At 43.1% G+C, this 20,681-nt stretch overlaps 3 protein-coding genes across 4 annotated transcripts; all 3 read left to right on the top strand.

The window, feature by feature from the left end:
• Positions 1-524: 524 nt before the first annotated feature.
• tmc6a (transmembrane channel-like 6a) lies at positions 525-11,991 on the top strand. Its single transcript, XM_083649168.1, is given in 20 exon segments — positions 525-663; positions 1,232-1,350; positions 3,201-3,287; positions 3,498-3,656; positions 3,922-4,030; positions 4,379-4,476; positions 4,479-4,849; positions 5,241-5,464; positions 5,542-5,686; positions 6,321-6,476; positions 7,445-7,602; positions 7,815-7,905; positions 8,620-8,717; positions 9,450-9,545; positions 9,648-9,723; positions 9,822-9,955; positions 10,147-10,323; positions 10,910-10,988; positions 11,091-11,181; positions 11,772-11,991. Coding segments are annotated over 19 exon segments (2,508 nt in total). The 5' UTR covers positions 525-607; the 3' UTR covers positions 11,166-11,181; positions 11,772-11,991.
• Positions 11,992-12,394: 403 nt separating this feature from the next.
• LOC310788632 (uncharacterized protein) lies at positions 12,395-14,830 on the top strand. 2 transcript variants are annotated; one of them, XM_083650157.1, is made up of 6 exons: positions 12,395-12,645; positions 13,074-13,136; positions 13,241-13,332; positions 13,443-13,538; positions 13,676-13,813; positions 14,374-14,830. In XM_083650157.1, the coding sequence occupies exons 1-6, from the start codon at positions 12,636-12,638 to the stop codon at positions 14,500-14,502; spliced, it is 528 nt and encodes a 175-aa protein (XP_083506283.1). In that variant the 5' UTR covers positions 12,395-12,635; the 3' UTR covers positions 14,503-14,830. The 2 variants fall into 2 exon arrangements, with proteins under 2 accessions (XP_083506283.1, XP_083506284.1); XM_083650158.1 differs by lacking the exon at positions 13,074-13,136 and having other exon boundaries at positions 12,397-12,645.
• Positions 14,831-15,852: 1,022 nt separating this feature from the next.
• cenpx (centromere protein X) lies at positions 15,853-20,156 on the top strand. Its single transcript, XM_083649500.1, has 5 exons — positions 15,853-15,908; positions 16,487-16,538; positions 16,634-16,687; positions 16,787-16,875; positions 18,491-20,156. Exons 1-5 carry the CDS (start codon positions 15,867-15,869, stop codon positions 18,503-18,505), a joined length of 252 nt encoding a protein of 83 aa, XP_083505626.1. The 5' UTR covers positions 15,853-15,866; the 3' UTR covers positions 18,506-20,156.
• The last annotated feature ends 525 nt before the right edge of the window (positions 20,157-20,681 follow it).

Below are 20,681 nucleotides of genomic sequence, written 5' to 3'. Positions count from 1 at the left end.
TGTGCTCTACTGAGCGATTTAGAAGGTCCTTTGTTCCTGCTGCTGTAAAATTCTTTAATGAACACTGCTAGCTCTGCATTGTGAGGCTCTCTTTTTGCTGTGTTATGTAAACTCGTATTGTGCTGTATGTTACTGTTTCCTGTTTGTGTATCTGTACTCGCTCTGGTGGCAAACCATGTTTCCCCTCGGGGATTAAGAATAAACACCATACCATACCATACCATAGATGAAACTGTGAATATGTTTCTGTGTGTGTGTGTGCGTATGTGTGTGTGTGTGTGTGATCTGCAAACCAATTCCCCAATTTCTCAAAGCCTCAAACAGGCCCTGTATATGTGCTAAATAACCTAACTTCGAAACATATATTCGAGGGGATGTGGGCGAACCGTACTCATTTTGACAGATATTATAAGCGTCTCATTGAGCAGTGCCTTCACTTTGTGGAAGGATGATTTGATCTTCTTCTCTTCAGCGACTGAGGAATGGTTCATTTGATTCTTCACTTCCTCTGGTGGCCCTGTGAGGTCAGTGGCTGATGGGAAAGAGTGATCAGCTGACAGGTGTGTGTGTTTGTGTGTGTTTGTGTTTGCAGTAATCAACCAGGACCATGGCACACAGCGTTCACTTCAATCTCAACGTTTGTCAAATAGATCCCGACTATGAGTAAGTTATTTCTCTTATAGGCCTGACTTTTTTTAAATTTGATGTTTTTTTAGCTGTAGTTCTTGTGAACTCTGCCTTTGATTGGGTGGCCTCCTGTATTTTGTCCAAATGTTCTTTTGCAGAGCAGCAAACATGCAATGCAAAGTGGTGTATTTATGTGGGGTAGACTGAAAGTGAATTAAGTGTCTATGGGTCTTCCTCTTGATATTCTTCTGAAAGAGGACCATTTGAAAAATCCCAATCCCAATGAGGTTGTTTGGTAAGAACATTTGCAGTGCTGTAGTTAAATCTAGCATCAGTTATGCTAGATGGAATTGCCTTTATTTTTTAAGCCTCCCTTGCTTGTGTTTGGAGCATTTGGAAACGTTCCAGGATTCTTGGGTTCTATTTGAATATTAAACCATTCTGTGACAAATCTTCACGTGCACACTACTGTACACAATGTGCTGTGGTATCACGGCTGAAGCCTTTGAATCTTAATTATGATCATACACTGTAACTGTTGTTACCTCTCTTCATCTTAAATCTCTCATCTACGCTATCTCCTGTAATGATTACGCTTCTCCAGGAATTTTGGCGAGGGCCGCTCGGCCCAGGACTCTCTCTGCCAGGTCATCGGGGAGCCAGGACCCAACTCTGATGGCAGCCATGACACCCTGGAGATGGAGGTGTTTGGGAAATGCAGAGGTACCATATATTTATCTGTGACTTACTGGGACAAAAGTCTGTATTTTGTTGATCTCTTACAGAGAGGTTCCATTGATCTTGCCATGTAAAGTACCCACATCCATAAGTGTCTAGGATTCATTGTTGATAGATTTCAAAATAAATAATCAAATGATAAATATGTATAGGGCTTTTTTATTATTGGTTAATTGGCAGTTGCGTTTACATGCTTCGACCCGACGAGAGAGAGAAATAGAGAGAGAGATTGATTTTACGCATGGTTTCATGGCGCCTTCAATGCGTAAACGTCCTTCATCGTTCATCAAGGAATGTTTTCAAGATGGCATTTGATTGTCTTGTCTGCCCAGTGCCCAATTCGGTGTCTGTTCTTTGATTCCTGGTGGGAATCTTTTGCTTTGGATAAGGATTTCTCTACTGACTGCATGGATTTCTTTTGTGCACATTCTACTGTGCTTTTTTCCTCTGTCCCCTGCATTATGAAAAGCTTTATAAATCCAAGTAGTAGGCTAATTCTCAGTAATTTACTTAGGTTATTTTAGGCTACATATTCACCTTCCAGACGGCTTCTAGAAGAAAAAAATGCTTTTAAATGAGCTGTTTGATCAAACTATTTATAAACCTATTAATAAAAATGCTTATATTTTTTTTTTCATTCTCAAATACACTACTGCCGCATGCGCTAGGACGTGTCATCAGTGATGTTATCTGGGGTCGTAAGGTGTTTCGGGTCTGTCAACATCATACACCCTCGCCCAGTAGACCCAGCCGAGGCCAATTAAGACCCCGACTCACGTCCCAGAAGCCGCTACGGATCAGCCTTACTACTCTATCTGCAACGTTGCCCGCGGGAGGGGTAAAAGAGAACCCAATCCGCTGCAATAGAGCTAGTGCTACGCCGCAGTATTGGCCCTTCGGTGCATGGAGGATCTAGGCTCTGTGGGTTTCTCCCGGCCGTGCTCCTCCTTCGTCTCACCAGACCCCCCTCATGTCAAAGGCAATCCAGAGGCTGAAGGGATGCCTCAAGGACGCCTCAAGAGGGCCTGTGCGCTGCACGTCATTTACCTGCGTCGAGCACCTCGCTCTAGCCTGGAGGACCCCAGGCCGCGCCGATCTTGCGCAGATTTTCAGGAGGCTAATCCGTAGCGTTTGTGGATTTCTCCCTCACGAGAGAGCCAAGATGGGGTGCTAATCCCATCCCGTACCGGGTTGCCGTCTCTCCGGCCGTCAACTGTCTCTCCAGCTCGTCACCAAACTATACTTGGTTGTCACCTAGTCTTTCCTAAGTCTCACTGGCCAGAGCAAGCCAGGATTCTACATTCTCAAATACACTACTGCCGCATGCGCTAGGACGTGTCATCAGTGATGTTATCTGGGGTCGTAAGGTGTTTCGGGTCTGTCAACATCATACACCCTCGCCCAGTAGACCCAGCCGAGGGTAAATGAGCCATTTAAATTAAATTAATTAAATTGACAAATGGAAGACTGATGAATTAATGCTGATTTGCAAAATGCAATTTAAAATGTGCCTTCTTTAATCCATTTTCATATTCTTGCTTATTAATTTTCATATTATTTGTCCTTTGCATAATTATTTTTCGCCTTTACTTTACCATTAGACAACTGTTTTACTTAAAGCACAAGCAGAATTGTGCCACACTATATACAGGTTAATTAAGTAGGCTACTAACTTGCACAATAAATAATTTGCTATAGACTACATGATGTCAAAAATATGCGTGTTCAGGGACGCATGAAGCTGGGGCGGGAGGAGAACAATGACACGATGAAGGTTCGGTTGGAGTAGTAGTCCCGGCAAGAATTTCAATCCACTTTCACCCCTGCGTGTGAAGGAGAGCAGACCAACCTTCTGCACCGGAAACGCTGGTCAACAGCCACCCTGAAGGTCCTGTCTTCCATGCCCAGCCGTCGCTTTCTTGGTGAGATGAAATGTTCCTTGTTGCTTTTAAGTCATTGTCTGTAGTGTCACCAGGCGATATATAATTCTTCCATGCGGTCAAAAGAACCCAAGAGAATGTTACGAGACAGGCCATCTGTTTGTTTTTGGCTTTCTGAGAAAAGAAAAATCTGGCTGTTGACAGAGTTGTTTATTTTAATTGTTTAAAGAAATATGCCCTTGCCCCACACAGGACAAAGTAGTGTTGAAATCACTTCCCAGTGTGGTGGTACCCACCAGACCTCCTTCCCAGGTGGTACCCACCAGACCTCCTTCCCAGGTTCCCCCCACTCCTCCAGGCCAAATACATCTGACTTTGTCCAGGCAGATTTCGAGGAAATCTATGAGAGGGGTGAGTGCAAATAAAAAATCCAGGAGGCAGGGGGGCATTATGTGAGAAATTTGAGTTTGGCTAAGAGTTGACAATTCAGTCTAAATATCAGGCTAGTGAGAAATCGCTCTCAAGTGTTTTCATTCACTTTAAATTTAAGGATCTCCTGTTCTTCTCTTGTTCCTCCCTCTTCCACTGTGAGTCACTATTGGCTGCAGCTCGGCTCTCTGAGCGCCTCAGTGTCCTCAGGTGGATGATTTGGTCATTTCTAACGTGTGGTTTACAGACAACGAGATGGAGCAGTTGGTGTCTCACCTGCAGAGCCTTCCAGTGGGAGAGCGCATGCGCGCGCTGCGAGCCAAGCCCCTTAGCCTGACCAAGAAGATTGAGCTCAGGTAAATGGCATGCAGCGTTGAAAACATGAACCAAGACATTTGACCTGTGAACTGGAGTAACTATAGACGGTTTTCACCAGAGCGCAACCCCACAGCACTTCCTTTTTCTCAGCATTCGGCAAACTGCAGAAATATTCACTCGACATCGTTACTTTTGATTTCGCCGCTCAGCTGTATAGACGGTTTTCACGGAATGGTCAGTCCTGCACTTGAATGTTTTCTTTTCTTTTATGTCCATAGCAAACACTGCAACAGGAAGTGAGCGGGGGTTCAATTTAGAATGTTTTTGTTGTCAAGTTAAAACCGTCTATAGACTTGTATAACATTTCTTCATCTTTCTTTCGTTAGGAAACTTGCTTTCGGTGACCTCGCCGAAGATTCACTCATTAACAGAGATGTCCCATGCTACAGTCGTCTCAGGCTGTACATTGTGAGGGTACGTGTCACTTGATACAATGGGAGATTTCATCTGCACCCTTGTTATCATTGCATGCAATGATAACATATAACAAATATGATAACAAATATGTGATGTGCATTTGCCCCTCACAGACATGGCGTCACGGCCTGTTCAGCTGTCTCCCCCTGCTGATGGCCCTCCAGTTGTGGCAGCTGCCGATGAAGAGACTGAGCGGGCGTTTCGGGACCGGAGTGCTCTCCTACTTCCTCTTTCTCAGGACCCTCTGGCTCTTCAACGTCCTCTTCTTCCTCATCAACGGCCTGTTCTTGGTCTTCCCGCAAGCCATTCACCCTCCTCCTCCTCCGGATGGCTCCGGTCTCAACAACACCATCACTGGCCTCGAGCTTCTAACTGGCACAGTAAGATGGCCGTCCGTGCAACACATCACTGCTTGATATAGTTCTCCAGAAGAACAGTGGTGCTCAACATGGGGTTCAGGGGTTCCTTGAGAGGGTTCCAGGGGGTCCACAGCAAATGGATCAAACTTGACCATTATTTAATTTACTAGTTAAAAACAATTAGAGAATGTTGAAGAATGATGAGTATTTTGTTAATAGTTCACTGTTATCTCTATCCGTATAATAATACAGATAGTCGTGGAATTCTGGACTAATTTTAATTTAAAAAAAATCTCAGATTTGGTTTTGAGAGGCAGAATCTCATAAAATGAGGGTCCATGTCTCTAGGGGTCCTTGATATGAAACCGGTCAATTATTTTGTGATTTCTGCGTTCTCCACTATCACCGTCAGGGTTTCCTCTCTCAGAGTGTGATGTTTTATGGCTACTACACCAACACCATCAAGACCTGCAGACCTGCTGACTTGACCCCCGGTTCCACTGCTGAAATGACGGACCCCCCGCCAGTCTGTGATGCTGCCAGCAGCTCCCACGTGATGCCATACTGCATACCCTCAGCCTACTTCTTCACCATCAGCATAGCCTTCCTCCTCATCTGCATGATCCTCGTCTACAGGTTAAACTGTCAATCATCTCTGCATTTATTTGTATTCTCTTTTGAGTCGTTGCTTCATGGCTCCATTTCTTTCTCAGTTTGTCCAAGTCCTGTGGGAGGAGTTTCCGTGTGCTCAAGTCTCATGCGAATCTGACGGCAAAGGTGTTCTGCTCCTGGGACTTTAAAGTCAGCAAGAAGACATCTATCCGGCGTCAATCTGATAACATCAGCACCCAGCTCAAGGTACAAAGGCGTCTGAATATTCACTTTCATTTTCAATGAAACAGAAGCACCAATACTGGGTTTTATACTTGATCCATAACATTTTCTCACAAACCCCTTTAGGGTCCATATCCCCAAATATGATCTAATATCTTTGAGAATTTTCACCTGTTCAACCTTTTCAAACAGTTCGCCTTTTTTATGTTTGAGTTTACATATTTTCCTTTTGATGAAGTCTATTAGACTGTTATGTTTACTGTTTTTTTCACTTTATGTATTGTTTTAACTGTTTGAAATAAATCGTAAAAAAAAAAGAAGAAAAAAAAAGAATCCTCTACTATAGACAGTGTCTATAATAGAGGATTGTCAAAGACACTTCACAGAAAAGTTGACATCAAGGCTGCATGCTTGGTCACATTGGACACACCTTTAACACCGTTTTACACATTTCCACAGCCTCTGATCAGGAAGTGTATAAGTGGTTGCACTTTCGCATGTATCTACATTCAGGCAGGCTCATATAGCACGGTGTTAAACTGCCATTGATATCGAGCCCAGTAGTGGACACACAGCCAGCAGCATTACCACAGCTCCACCACAGCGTGAAGATCATGGAACTAGAGCGTTGACATCATGGTCTGTGCTTCTCTCACAGGAGCTGCTGTCTGAGATGATGAGTGGGGAGAAGGGAAAGGGCTGCACGCCGCGGCTGTGGCGCCTGCTGGTGCACCTGTCGGCGTGGGCCCTGTGTCTCGCCAGCATTTCCCTTGGCGCCCTGGCAGTCCACTTCCTGTCAGATCACATGCACCTGGTTAGAGCGCTGGACCACCACACCTTACCAAATGAATGCAGATTTGAGCAGCTATGGGCCCCTGTGGGACTTTTCGCTTTCCTCTTTTTTTTTCTTTTCAAGACTAGCACGCATTCACCCCGACAAAGATGTGGTTTCACACCTGTTTTCACACTTTTGCTGCTTGCTTTCTAAAAGTTATTTATCGCCTTCGCATTAACATTTACAACATGTGACACAGTCGGGTGAAAGTCAACTGTGAAAATCACACAAATCAAGATAAAAGTTACAAGTTATTTCTTTTCTTTTTTCACATTACGCAAGTTTAGATTTTGAAGAAGGCACCCAATATAACAAACAATATAATTTGCTTGTGAACTAAGCTTGTTCAGGGAAAACCAAGCTCACTAACTTTCACGGCTATTTTCTCTGAATGTTAATTGCTTTAGGAGTATGAAAATTCAAATAAGCATAATATGTTAATCAACTATATTCACATTTCAATGTATGACGCATAATTTTAAATCTTACAATCTACACTTTCATAATCTGAAAAAAAAGAAGAAGAAAAAAGACTTTGGTCTACTTGTTACCCAAAACACCAGTCCCTGTCACAATTTTTATTAATTTATTTAATCTTTATTTATCCAGGTTAGCCCAATGGGTTAGCCTCATTGAGATGAAGAATCTCTTTTTCAAGAGGGACCTGGCCAAGAAAAGCAGCACAAAGTTACACAAGTTGTAGAGGCCACAACAAACATCTCATCACATTAATTTACAACACTATACATGATCCACAAACATTCAGTTCAATATCCATTCAACTGATATGCCTCAGAATAAGCAAGCAAGAATAAAACTGATGAAGCTATTGGAGGAAGGGTAGATCCTCCATACAGGTTAGGATGGTGATGGCAAACGTGTGCGGGTCTGTGCCCTCACTGTGGTGGGTCTGTGCCCCTTACTGTGGTTTATCCATTCCCTCAAAGCACCATATTGAAGACGATCTTATCGGAGAGGCTTATCTCCTGGTCTCGTCTGCAGTCGTGTCAGCCATTAACCTGCTGCTCCCTGGATTCTTCAATCTGGTGTCTTTGATGGAGAGCTACGATTCACCCTCCGTACGCATCTACGTCTCCATCTTCAGGTGAGGACAGGGACTACAGCAAGATCACTATATACAAACATTTGATCATTTTGAAATTCCTGACTTATATGAAACAGGTGGGTGTGTTTAGAAGCTTAGCTCTTTTCTTTTCTGCTACATACACAATATTTTCCTTTTCTTTCTGTATTATGATTATTGTTGCTGTTATCAAATGGCAAATTCCCCTTTTGTCACGATCAAATCTTTGTCAGGAACCTGCTATTGAAGGTCAGTGTTGTTGGAGTGCTGTGTTACCATTGGCTGGGGAGAATTGCTGTGGAGCCAGAGAGCCGTGGTCTACAGGTAGCCTGTACAGATTCTTGATCTGCTTCTCTTCATAATTATAGTCATGCATGGAGGACTGGATGTCCCTCATTCCTAAAAGGGCACCTATTGCTCAGTGTCATATCAGTTTGTTTGGATTAGTTATTTTAATTGAAACAGGCAATCTACAGTCAATTAAGGCACGTTTAATTGGCAAATCAAACAAGACCTTCACAAGCTCAAAATATCAGTTAAATATAAGGGAAACGAGTAGGAATACAAAGTTTGCTTAGACAGCTGGGTTTAAGAAATGGAGAAGCTGGGTTACACACACCAGCTCAGTGGCCTTGTAGTCTGAGTGTCCGCCCTGAGACTGGGAGGTCGTGAGTTCGATCCCCGGCCGAGTCATACCAAAGACTATAAAAATGGGACCCATTGCCTCCCTGCTTGGCACTCAGCATCAAAGGGTTGGAATTGGGGGGTTAAATCACCATGTGATTCCCGAGCGCGGCGCACGCTGCCGCTCACCGCTCCCCCAGGGGATGGGTCAAATGCGGAGAACAAATTTCACACATTGTGTGACAATCAGTGGGACTTTACCTTTACTTTACTTTACACGTTTGTTGTGTAGTCTGATTACAGGTGCTATAGATATTCCATCCTATTACCATTACTGATGATAAGGCTGATTTACAGTGCTCTCTCACAGCCCTCTGCAGATGCTGACCAGCATGTATCTCTATTTGTCCGCAGTGTTGGGAGAGCTTTGTGGGGCAGGAAGTGTATCGCCTGCTCCTGATGGACTTCATCTGCACCGTGCTCTACACTTTCTTTGGAGAGTTCATGTGGAGGCAAGTGGAGCTCGACCTGCAGAGCATACACTCACTGAGCAGCACTTTAGTAGGAACACCCAGAGCCATATAACAGAAGAGTTGCGACATCGCCATTCACTCCAATGGACCAGTTTTCTTTACCTCACAAAAGTTCCCGAAAGTAAGGTTCTGGATTAAGCAGCGCTGTCAAGTTGCAGCAAAGTGGACCGTTTGTGTTGTACTTTGAGGGGTCAGACGTTTAAACAATTAAATTGTATATTATCAGCTTTATTTTATGCATTCAAACGTAGCGCGAGCCTCCTTCCTGGCTGTTCATTGGCTAATGAGTCACGCGTTTTGGACCTCCGCTGGCGCCACTCTCTTACTAGATTGCTCTGGGAACACCTGTACACCTGCTCATTCATGCAATTATCCATTCAGCCAATCATGTGACAGCACAGCAATGCCTTGTTGATGAGAGGTCAGAGGAGAATGGCCAGAAAGGCGACATAACTTAGATAATCTCTTTACAGCTGTTGTGAGCAGAAAAGCTTCTTATGCAACATGTTGAACCTTGAGGCGGATGTCACCTTGGTAGCCGATTGACAAAGAGCTGAAAGCTGATACCTATTATTAGTAAGGCGTTACTAATAAAGTGCTCAGTGAGTGTATGTCTCAACTGTCTCTGCTGTTTACTGTTTTCATTATGAAGTCTCTGATCGACTGTTAACGCACCTGCTGATAACCAACTTTGTGCCTCCCCCCCACCAGACTGTTTACCGAGCGAGTGCTGAAAAGACCGAGGAAGCCAGTGTTTGACATCGCTCGTAATGTGCTGGAGCTCATATATGGGCAAACCCTCACTTGGTATAACACATTTTTTTCTGGCTGGCTGACATGTCTAGAACAACACCATATCAAAGATGTTTGTGGCACACCTTTTTTTCGCACTTCTGGCCCTTCCTATAGGTTTGGTGTGCTGTTTGCTCCGTTGCTTCCTGCAGTCCAGATGATAAAGCTGTTCGTCTTGTTTTACATCAGAAAGGTCGGTATAGGGTCAAAGGTCGGTATAGGGTCAATCTTCAATGCTGCACGTCTGGGTCGTTGCGTGACAGATAGTCGTTTCTGCGGTTCCTTCCTCAGAGCAGCCTGATGCTGAACTGCCAGGCCTCTGGACAACCCTGGAGGGCCAGTCAAATGAGCACCCTGTTCATCTCCCTCCTCTGCTTCCCCTCCTTCCTCAGTGCTGCCGTGTCCGTCACCTACACCCTTTGGACGTGAGTGCCGCAGACATCTCTCTCATCTCCATGCATGTTTTGAATTCTCGTGTTTTTCCAGTTTCTTCGTCAAAATGGCATGCATGGATTCCACGAGCGCAGACACACTCAGAGAGCCGTCTGAGAATGTTTGAAGCAATATGCAAAACGCCTTCAGACAAGAGGCCTCCTCTCCCGTGTGTCGTCCGCAGGATTAAGCCGTCGTCTGGGTGCGGCCCTTTCAGGAGCCTCAGCACCATGGTCCAGGCAGGGAAGCTGTGGGCCCAGGAGCTGGAGGACACCAACAGCCACCTGTCCTGGGTCAACTGGGTCTACACCTATCTGGTGGAGAACCCGCTGTTCTTATTCCTGGCCACCGGGGTCTTTCTGTGAGTTGGCCACCATCACGCCCCCCCAGCCCCTTGGCTATGTGAATTTCAGTAGTCGTGCTTCTGCAATCATTCATTTTCTGACGGCAGGTTATCTTTGCAATGCTGTTTGTTTTACTGTTATGCGGCTGACAACACGTCGATTTCACCCCGGGGTTTAAAGCAACCCCAAGAGGCACCATGAAAGACATTCTTAGCTCACATTATTGTTTGCGTAATTGTTGTTCTTTGTATGCATGTCTTTCTGTGAGTTGGACACCATCACGCCCCCGGCCCCTTGTCTGCTGTATATGAATGAGTTGTGTTTCTGCAATCATTCATTTTCTGACATCGTTATCTTTGCTATGCTGTTTGTTTTACTGTTATACGGCTGACAACACGTCAATTTCCCCCCGGGGTTTAACAGAACCCCAAGAGGCACCATGAAAGACATTCTTAGCTCACTTTATTGTTTGCGTAATTGTTCTTTCTATGTATCTGTCTACCCCCCTGCCCCGTCCCCAGAGCTAATAGTTCCATGGTATGGAAACACTAAATTACAGTATGCACTGAGATTTAAAATATGCATGCTCTGTTTGTTTTTCAGAATTGTAATTTACATTCATACTCAAGTTGTCGATGCCCAGAGGAGAATCATCGACCGGCTAGAAAAGCAAATTGAAAATGTACGTGTGATCAAACAGCATTATTGTTTTTTCTTTCTTTTTTTAAAAGTACAGATTTGCATTGGTGTTCAGCTGATTCTAATTGTATTTTTCTATATGCAGGAGGGTATGGACAAAAGGTTCCTCATCACCAAGCTGCAAGACGTTTATGAGAGGAATCTGGTTTCTCCTTCATGACAGTAACCACAGTGAGGTGGGTAGTCGTTCTTCCCCCTGCATCCTGATGATGTTTTTCCTTTCAGTTAATTACGTAATTGGCAGTGCCAAAGAAAACAGGTTTGCATTGTGCCACTGTTGTGCCAAGGTGCCAAGAAACAAACGGGTTATGTTGCTCAGTGTTTTATAGACATCAGATAACACCTTATTGTCCATGACATGAATGTTTTTCTTGCATAGCATGGCATGCTCCAACAATCAACACATACAGTACTGTAGAGACTCTGACCTCAGACAAAAGAACATCTGTTTTCATTACACATGTCAAACATGTCAAAACACATCATATGATCTGTGTGTGTGTGTGTGTGTGTGTGTGTGTCTGCGTGTGTGCGCGTGTGTGTGTGTGTGTGTGTGTGTGTGTGCGCGTGCGTGCGTGTTTGCGTTTGCATAGCCCACAAGGGAGTTGGGTGCGTTGTATGATCACGGTCTGTGAGTTGGGGGCGGGGCCACATTCATTCTCATTTTGTGAAGTGAACACACCAATGATCTAAAAACTGAGTGTGAACATTTTAATGTATTGTATTCTCTATTAAATAAATCTTTCCTATTTGTCATTCAAAACAGAGAAATGCCAAGACAATATTTCAGCAATGCGAAGACATTTGTCACCATCATACATTCCCAAAGAGAACATGTCCAGTAAAGTGTAGTATTTTAAATATATTGCAATATTTGGTCAGTATTCAAATGTACGAATGTATGAATGCAAGCGGAATCATTGAAATGGTACCACCATTATGCAGTTATATTTATTACTAAACTTATGTCATCGTGTTTTATGCTTGTGGTTAGCTTCGGACTGTAAATGAAATGTATATGAATATTGTGCAAGAAATGAAAATAAATTCAAATTTGTTGACTGCATCCATCATTGGAATGAAGAATGAGTAAACGGCAAAATGTGTAAGTGAACATGTAACCGTTAAGTTATCTTCTCGTTTAATAGGAAGTCTGCATAGCGTCCTAGTGGCTCATTGGTCTCGGGTCAGGTGCGTGCCATGTAACTGCCTGCCACATCCTGGTTTAGAACCATTGTCACATATCATGTGACATCAAGGTGACGCTATCACACGGTGACCTGATTACTAAAACACACTAATCCAGTTCAGCCAGGCAGAGCGAGCCTGAAGTGGTACCTATCAGCCAGTGCTCAATGTCACATAGTATCACAGCATAACATTTCCCCCAGGCTCTTTAACAAGTTGATCAGGTTAAACTATGCAACAACACCACATTTAACCTGCTTGGAATTTCTAGCCTTTTCCAAGGAGGCCTCTCTTGAGAAGACAAATTGACAAAACTATTTTAATAGTAGGGAGTGAGTCTCCTCCTTATGACTCAAAAGAGTGTGTGGTGTGAAACTTCTCTGTATTTTGAGGTTGTCAGTCTTCTAGTTCTCAGCAGAGTGCGTTGAGGGACATCTCAATAATGGACTCTGGTAAGTACAGCAGAAACTAGTTTCTTCATTTCATTTTATGGGACTCGGCACAAAGACTTGCAACATCAATTATTATTGACGTTGCCAATCTTGTTTTTGTGAATCTTTGTTTAACACAAAATGTGAAACTCATTTGGAAGTTTCGATATATATTAGGGCTGGGTATCATTTGAAAAATGACAATACCCTCATACTGATAATAGACTAGAGTACTTCATTTGATACTTTTTGTTGTTGTCCACTTCATTCGGCACGCTGAACTGTCAGCTCCGTCACATACACCGCGCTCGACTTCACCACCATAGACTGTGTGGGTTGTAGCTGCTGTGGTCATGGTCAAAAGGCCAATCACACGTCGCATTAAATCAAAGATTGCTTGCTGTGATTGACTGCAAGTAAAACCATACAAATAGCTGTTTTTTTTCTAGATCCGTGTACAAAAAGGATTAAATCCAGGCATGGTTTGACTGGAGAAGTTTCAATACTCCTTGGTACTGGGTTATTTCATTTGATACTTTGGCTTAAAGTCACCGAATATACCCCGCCTATATATATATATATATATGAAATATCATCTAACTTACCTTCCCTCCAGATACCACAGAAGCGCAGCCAGGTCCCAGGAGGAGGGTGCTCATTCATCTACCTACGAAATACATGGAGGGTTTGAGCAAATATTATGAGCTGGTAGGCTAAGTGATTTCCCCTTATATCCCCCATTATTAACTAAGAGCATCACTGGAAAGCATTACAGCCTAAGACTTGCCATGAAGTTAATCGTTTCTTTCATTGACCAGGACCATGGACTGGTTATTAAGCAGCTGAACCCCTACATAAATGCAGGATACCTGGGTGCTTACTTCAGAGAATGGGGCAGCATCACAGCATGCAAGGTAAATACTGAAAGAAAATGGAAATCTTTATTGTGGTATTCGTGGCTGTGTTTATGCCTTTCGGTGTCGGGTAGGATTTTGACAACTTTTAAAGAAATATATTGCTGATAACTGTTGTTTTGGACATTGTCAAACAGATTAAGAAGGCTGTCGATGACAAGGCACTGGCCTACGTCAGGTTTTCATCATCGGATGAGGCGGACCGAGCAGACTGGGCAGGACCTCACTATATTGGAGGCACTGAAGTGGATGTAAAAAGAGTTGTTAGTCCAAAGGTTAGTACACTGTTACAGAGCAGGGTTGGTATTGTGCCTGTTCAAAAAAATGAATTATTTCTGGTATCAAGAAAAAAAATCAATCCAATATGGTAAGTAGCCTATGTTAATTGACAGTGTTTGAGTTTTAGATAAGACAATATATAACATTTCAATATATCACAATATAAAAATGTGAATACATATTGTGGGAAGTTAGTTAGCTTGCCCATCACAATTGCACAAGCTCTTCATCCAAATTATATTATTTGTACTTTGTAATTACATTTTTAAATTGTTTACATTCTACCAAGCGAGCCAATGCCATGGCTAGCACGATTTGTGGCTCAGAAATAAACATAATTCTGCACAGTCAGACTTTGTCAATTAACGTTTATTTATTACCTCGTAACATGGTTGTATCAAATTGTGAACCCTATATCAGGCATCGAATCATATCGTGAGACAGATATCATCCCCATTCCTAGATTTGACACCATGTTTTAAATTGTGCGTTTTCTGTTTGTGCTAACTGTGCAACCGCTCTGCCTTCTCTCTTCTCTCTTGAACCCTAACCTCAGGTGGAGGAGGATTCGGATGAGGAAATCCCCATAAGCACTGCTCTTCCCAGACGGCCCAGACGCTCCCTGGGTCTGGGGTACATTCTGGAGGATGCTCAGTGGTTAGACGATGAACTGGAGGAAGAATGAAAGAATGAAAAAGGCTTTCCTGAATACCAAACATGACGAGTTCTGCAAGGCCTGAACAAACATGTGACTTGCTCCACCAAAATGAGTCTGATGTCAATGTGAATCATTTTGATGCAGCAGGTCACATGACCAGCATATGAAAAACAGCCTCAGGGATGAATAGTTATGTCTTGTGTCATCTTTTTCAAACATATTTGTCTTTTACATGGTATATGCATTTTAAATGGATGTGATTTTTATTGATTTTTTTTATTGTACACTGAAATCAAGTTGCACTACGAATAAAGTAAACTGTGAAAAATATCAATTTATCCTGACCAGTGAACTAATGAAAACAATTGAGTGTTTGTGTTTTGTAAAGAATACTGGTGAAGAGGTTTCAGTGTAGTTTTTACATAACGGGAAACATAAGTGACAAAATAAACAAGAAGTTCAGTAGGCTATCCCCACCCCCCTAATTTATGTCTATTGCTTTCATGTTTTTGAAGTAGTCTCATCAATGATGAGGCTATGTTAACATAGGCACATGTTATATGTTAACATAATATGTTAACATTACCCTAATGTTAACATGCCCGGTATTCTTTTCCTCAGCTGAGGTGCTCTTTAATCACTCATTTTGTGTTTCAGTGACAGTGTTGTAGACGATTTCTGCTTCTGTTGTTGGACAAATAGGCCTACATAACCATAAAAAAAATAACATGCTTCAGGGTCTCAAAATGCTGACAGGCCCGAAACTGGATCACATAGCCTAGTGATGAGTGGTGACAGGAATGCTATTATTGTAGTAGGCTGTTGTGTGACATAACGAAACCATACCATTATGCACCTGAGGACATTCTGTAAGTTCTTGTCCCCATGTAGGCTATAGTTGTATGTATTTTATATGGACCTGAGTCAGGAATAAAGTTTATACAATAGTCTCATGCTCATCAGCACATCAGTGACGGCTGGTGGTGATATTGGAATGTGTGGACTAACAAATGTATTATTTATACCCAGAGTTATACCCCCTGTTTATGTTTATTATTTTCCATTTCTCGCCTATGGGCGTGCTCTGTACTGGCTCCAGCTGGAGCTGGACAATGAACTGGACCCTTCTCGCTCTATTCTCGCTTTTGTCGGTGCTAGAACGGAGCGGCCGGCAGGACATGAAGGGTGATGATTGGTTGGGTTTACGCACGAGGAGTGATGATTGGTTGAGGGCGAGTCAAAGGCGGGTTTAGGTACCTCCGCCCACTCCATTCTAGCATCAACTCTCTCTGCTCTGCTTTCCCCGTCTTTCCGAGTCGCGTCAACGACTGACGTAACAGATCGATGGCCAATCGTTGCACAGAGCGCGAGCTTTCCCGTTTAGTAGAAACATGGCGGAGATGGAGCCTGTGCCTGAAGTTAAATTTAAGAAGGTAGGACCGAAAGCTTTTTACTGATAGGAATTGTAGTCCTAGAGGAGGCAAATGTTCTTCTTAGAGCCATCTTGCTCTAGTAGCTTAGTTGCCTAATCACTCTGTCAGGCAACAACCTTGCCGTTGCCTGCCGTGAAGAACCGCAGGCCAAACTGCATGCAAAAATATGGGAATTTAGTGTGGTCTTGCTTGTGGGCAAAAATCTGTCAATTTAATCGACCTGGGTAATCGGTAGCTAGTTCATCGGCAACCGTTCTTCCTTAATTCGACATGTCAGGTTAAAAAGATGCTGTCACTCAGTCACAGACAGTCGACTAGTAGTGATACTTGCAAGAAGTAGTCTCGCAGCGGTAGCCAGCCATCGCTCACGCTGGCTGGAAGAGAAGTGGTGACAAGTGGGACTCTAAGTCTAAATTATATTAATCTGCACTCTCGGACTGTGAAAGCTAACACGTAAGAAATGATTGCTTGTTTCTACAACCAACAATAAATATAGCCAAAGAATATAGAATAAAGAAAATAGCTAAAGTCATTGTGATTGTAAATGAGGTTGCATGCATTATTCTCCTCATTTATAGGAGACAGTGAGCAAACTCCTGACAAGTTTCTTCAAGCAGGATAAAACGAAACGTGAGTTGTGAAAATAGCAGCTTGATATAACTTACACAAAACAATGTTGGAGAGTTATGATTTATAATGAATTAACAAATTGAACTATGTTACAGTCAGTGGTGATGCTACCCTGCTCATGGCAGAGATGCTGGAAGTATTTGTGAAAGGTAAGGATGTGTCATGGCTACAAAGTATATAGTAGGCTATCTTTGGATTAAGCCTAGTTATTAATTCAAGTCTTGATCTGTTATCTCTTTAATTTTCAGAGGCTGCTATGCGATCACTGAAACAAGCTGAATCGGAGGACTGTGACCAAATAGACATTGAGCACTTTGAAAAGATCCTCCCTCAGCTGGTGGGTAGCTCAAAAAGTCTCAGAATCAAAATAAGGCAGTTCATAGACCCATTTCACCGTTTTTTCAACTGTTTTGAGGTGGTAAAGCAGGTGTAACCACTACCATTAACACATAATGAGGGTTCCATTCCATGGCCAGGGCCATCATAAATGTTATTGGTTACACCTGCTTTACTTCCTGCTTTATCACCTCAAAACGGTTGCTGTGAAAAGGGCCTATTTGTCAAGTCTAATGTATGATTTATAGTACTCTAATGTATGATTTATAGTACTATCTCACAAAAAAAGCAAAGACTGTTCCAGTGTCTCTTCCTGAGTTCTTCATCCTGGATTACAGCGTGCCAGAGCAGTGGTTCTCAAAGTGGGGTCCGGGGGGATAATTTATTTTCACTATAAGTAACACAATGACATGATTATTGATTATGATTATTTTGGTCATGGGTTTCAAAACATCCAAAAGCATAAATCTTATCAGATGGGGGACCCTGGGACAAAATCTTATCAAATGGGGGTCCGTCGTCTAATTTGTGTCAGTTTCAGGATCCTTGATGTAAAGAAGTTTGAGAACCACTGTCCTCAAGTGCACTTGAGGAGTCTGTTTGAACAAAGACAACTGATACATTTCTAGTCAGATGCTGATATTTTTCATTGTTCTTTAGAACTGGGTGGCATTTCAGGAAGTGCTGTTTTCCTTGTTTAACTCCTGAATTCAGAATTGTTGGTTGTATGATGTGAGCTCAAGGCTGGGCTGCTTCAAATTATAGCATCATATCTTCCAAGGCCACACCACTAGTTCACCTGTACCCTGTATGACAGCCAATCACTGCCGGTTAGTTCACCTCTACCCTGTATGACAGCCAATCACTGCAGGTTAGTTGGTTCACCTGTAGCCTGTATGACAGCCAATCAAAGTAACTTGCCTTTAGGGCTTTCTCTTGGTTTGATCACACGCTGAGGCAATGTGGATTGTCATTTAAAATGAATCAAGTGCATGAATGAAATGAACACAACATGCTTCTTGAAAGCAAACACAAACGGCTACCATACATACTGTAAGAGTCAGTGACATTATTATTTCAAGAATAAAACCGTTTAATGCATCTTCACATCCCAATCACATCTTGAATTTAAAAACAAATCACGAATAGTAGCCTACGATGGTAGCTGAACCAATGATCTAATGAAGACTAAACTAAACATAGATGGTAAATATAAGGTGTATATATCAGCATATCCTTGCACAAAAATGCTATCATGCACCAAATCAAGACCAGAATGTGGCTCTGGCTCAACTCTCAATATAATTTGCAGTTGGGTGGGTGGATATCTCAGCATTCACCTCACACATCTCCTACCTGCACATGAGATTCGGTTGTTAGAAGCTCATCTCAGCCTGGGTTTCGATAAATACCTCACGTTGAAACCATTTTCCTGAAATACCCCCCTGGACTAATTTAAATTATTGCTAAATCCTCAATGGGCTCAATTGAGTCTTTTGTTTGCTATAATACTGAACAGTATTAAAGAAGAACTTGAACATAGGCTCAAAAATTCCATTACCCAAATCAGCATAACTACATTAATCTCTTCACCTTTCCCCTTCTTTCCTTTGCAGCTGCTGGATTTCTAGCAGCAACTGTGCCACAAGATGGAGCCAGAGTGCTGCAAGTCGGCCCCATGACAACTTACTTCCCCCCTGTTGTTTATACTTTCTCTGTATGTTTCTATTTGCATATTAATTTAAATATCGCATTGCATTAACGTTCACAGTCTATGATATTTATTTGAGCCGTTTAGTTTTGGCAAATAGATTGCGGCGGGATTGTCCGCACCGCTCCACGCCACCACCGATAGGGCCCACCTGTGCTCCTCTGTGCAACAACAGGTGCTTCCAGCATGCTCTCCCGGCACCCTTCATCAAAGCCTCCTGGAGCAGTTGGAAGCAATTAGAGTAATAAGGGGAGCAGCCAGTCCCTTAGATGATGACAAGTGCCAGGAAAAAAAGGAGTACCCCCTCCGGCCACTTTGAAGTTCCCTTTTGCTGTCCTGCGATGTTTAGTTAGAGGTGGGGGGAGGAGTAGCCGGGACCTCTGGCACAGGGGGGAAAGTTGAATGGGGAGTGTGCGTGCGTGCGTGAGTGAATGTGCGTGCGTGTGTTAGCCAAACACCGGGCCGGAGACCACACGCATAGAGATTCTGTTTGAAAGGAAACATAACAAAACACATTGGAACACGGTCCAAGAGGAGTAGGGTGTAATTCTGAAGGTAAATAAACAAAAGAGGCGAGTAGCAGAGGTGCTCTCTCTCCCTTTCATCACAGCAGAAGGGGAAGTTGGGCCTGCTAGGGAGGGGGTGATGTGGGCTTTTCTAACCTGGGAGCCTGTGATGCTTTTCCACCAGTGGCGCATTGGGGCCGTGTCTTCACTCTTAGTCAGCATAGCTGTGCAACACCTCACACTGTTTATTTGTGTGGCCTTTTGGGTGAGTCACACTACGCTTACAACTGCCGCTCACGTATACAGCTGGAAGCAACTTGGCTGAAGTCGGAGGCCGGGCTGCGCTAGGTGCTCAAGGACGCGCCACCTGGAGTTTGACCCAGCACCTTTTTTCACTAGGGTCCAGACTGGAGAGTCTGGAGTTTGACCCAGCACCTTTTTCACTAGGGTCCAGACTGGAGAGTCTTTTCCCAGGAGTAACACATGCAGCAGGCCTTCAGGAAGACGTGTGTGGTTGTGTGATGATGTGTAGTTTAATGCAGTGGTTCTCAAACTTTTTCACCTCAAGGACCTCTAAACTGACACAAATTAGACCATGGACCCCCATTTGATCAGATTTTTGTCCCAGGGTCCCCCATCTGATAATATTTTTGCTTTTAGATGTTGAAAATGTATGAAACCCATGACCAAAATAGTCATACATTCTGTCATTGTTACGTTTGGATGGAATTATAGTGAAAATAAATTGTTCCCCTTTTGCTGAGGACCCCCTCAAGGACCTCTGGGGGTCCCCGGACCACTGGTTTAATGATGTCAGGAGAATCATTAAATGCAATATTTTGGATGCGTTTCGTCACCAAAAACCTTAGCAGAAAGAAGCTTGTCTGACCTTCTAGTTTTGAAAAGTTGTATAAATGGCATACTGTTACATGACGACGCACACTCATCTAGGGCTAGGCTATCCATGCCACATATAAAGTGTATGTATGTTTTTCTTTTGAAGTTGATCATAGAACTGAAAAGGTCCTTTCCCAATTGTCATTTCTCTCAAATGTAATAAAACATTTATTCTCTTGGATTTCACACAGATGTTTTTTTTTCTTCCTTTCCACAATATGAGCTGTTGGAAGGTCTCTGTAATGGTGAAGTAGTGCACTACTGTACAACTTTTCTCCTTATGCATCTTAGTGGAACAAATTACATCTGAAGGCAGTATTATTAAACATATGAAAGCAGTTAGGACAAGAATGGGGAGGGGCGTCGAAGAGAGTAATGAGTTAAAGCTTTTCTTGATCATACATTAAAGGCGGGGAGTGTCGACAGCCAGTCCAGACGCTTTGGAGAAGCTCCGGAGCGAGAAGCTTTTCCCAGGAGACAGAGACTGATCCGTCTCCAGCCCGCTGGCTGCTCTTGGACAGTGTGTTGCACACTGAGATAAAGCCCTGATCATTGCTGCAGATATCTGCCTGATTGTAGACATCATTATCAATCCTGATGTTATAGAAGCACCAGTAACTAGCATGACCTTTCTTCAGCCTGTCTTTTTTTTTTATTACAAGGAGATCAATGAAATTCGACTTTGCTCGATCT

This window comes from Poromitra crassiceps (assembly GCF_964638095.1).
Source record: "Poromitra crassiceps genome assembly, chromosome: 13".
Taxonomy (NCBI): Eukaryota; Metazoa; Chordata; class Actinopteri; order Beryciformes; family Melamphaidae; genus Poromitra; species Poromitra crassiceps.
The sequence above is the reverse complement of the archived record's forward strand: the minus strand, read 5'-3'. Positions and strand labels throughout refer to the sequence as shown.

Excerpts from the sequence above, each read along its gene's own strand:
- cenpx (XM_083649500.1), top strand. The coding sequence starts at position 15,867 with ATGGCGGAGATGGAGCCTGTGCCTGAAGTTAAATTTAAGAAG. Across the intron at positions 16,539-16,633 it reads CAAGCAGGATAAAACGAAAC|TCAGTGGTGATGCTACCCTG; the intron begins GTGAGTTGTGAA and ends ACTATGTTACAG. Across the intron at positions 16,688-16,786 it reads GCTGGAAGTATTTGTGAAAG|AGGCTGCTATGCGATCACTG; the intron begins GTAAGGATGTGT and ends TTTAATTTTCAG.
- LOC310788632 (XM_083650157.1), top strand. Across the intron at positions 13,137-13,240 it reads AGAAGTTTCAATACTCCTTG|ATACCACAGAAGCGCAGCCA; the intron begins GTACTGGGTTAT and ends CCTTCCCTCCAG. Across the intron at positions 13,333-13,442 it reads TGAGCAAATATTATGAGCTG|GACCATGGACTGGTTATTAA; the intron begins GTAGGCTAAGTG and ends TTCATTGACCAG.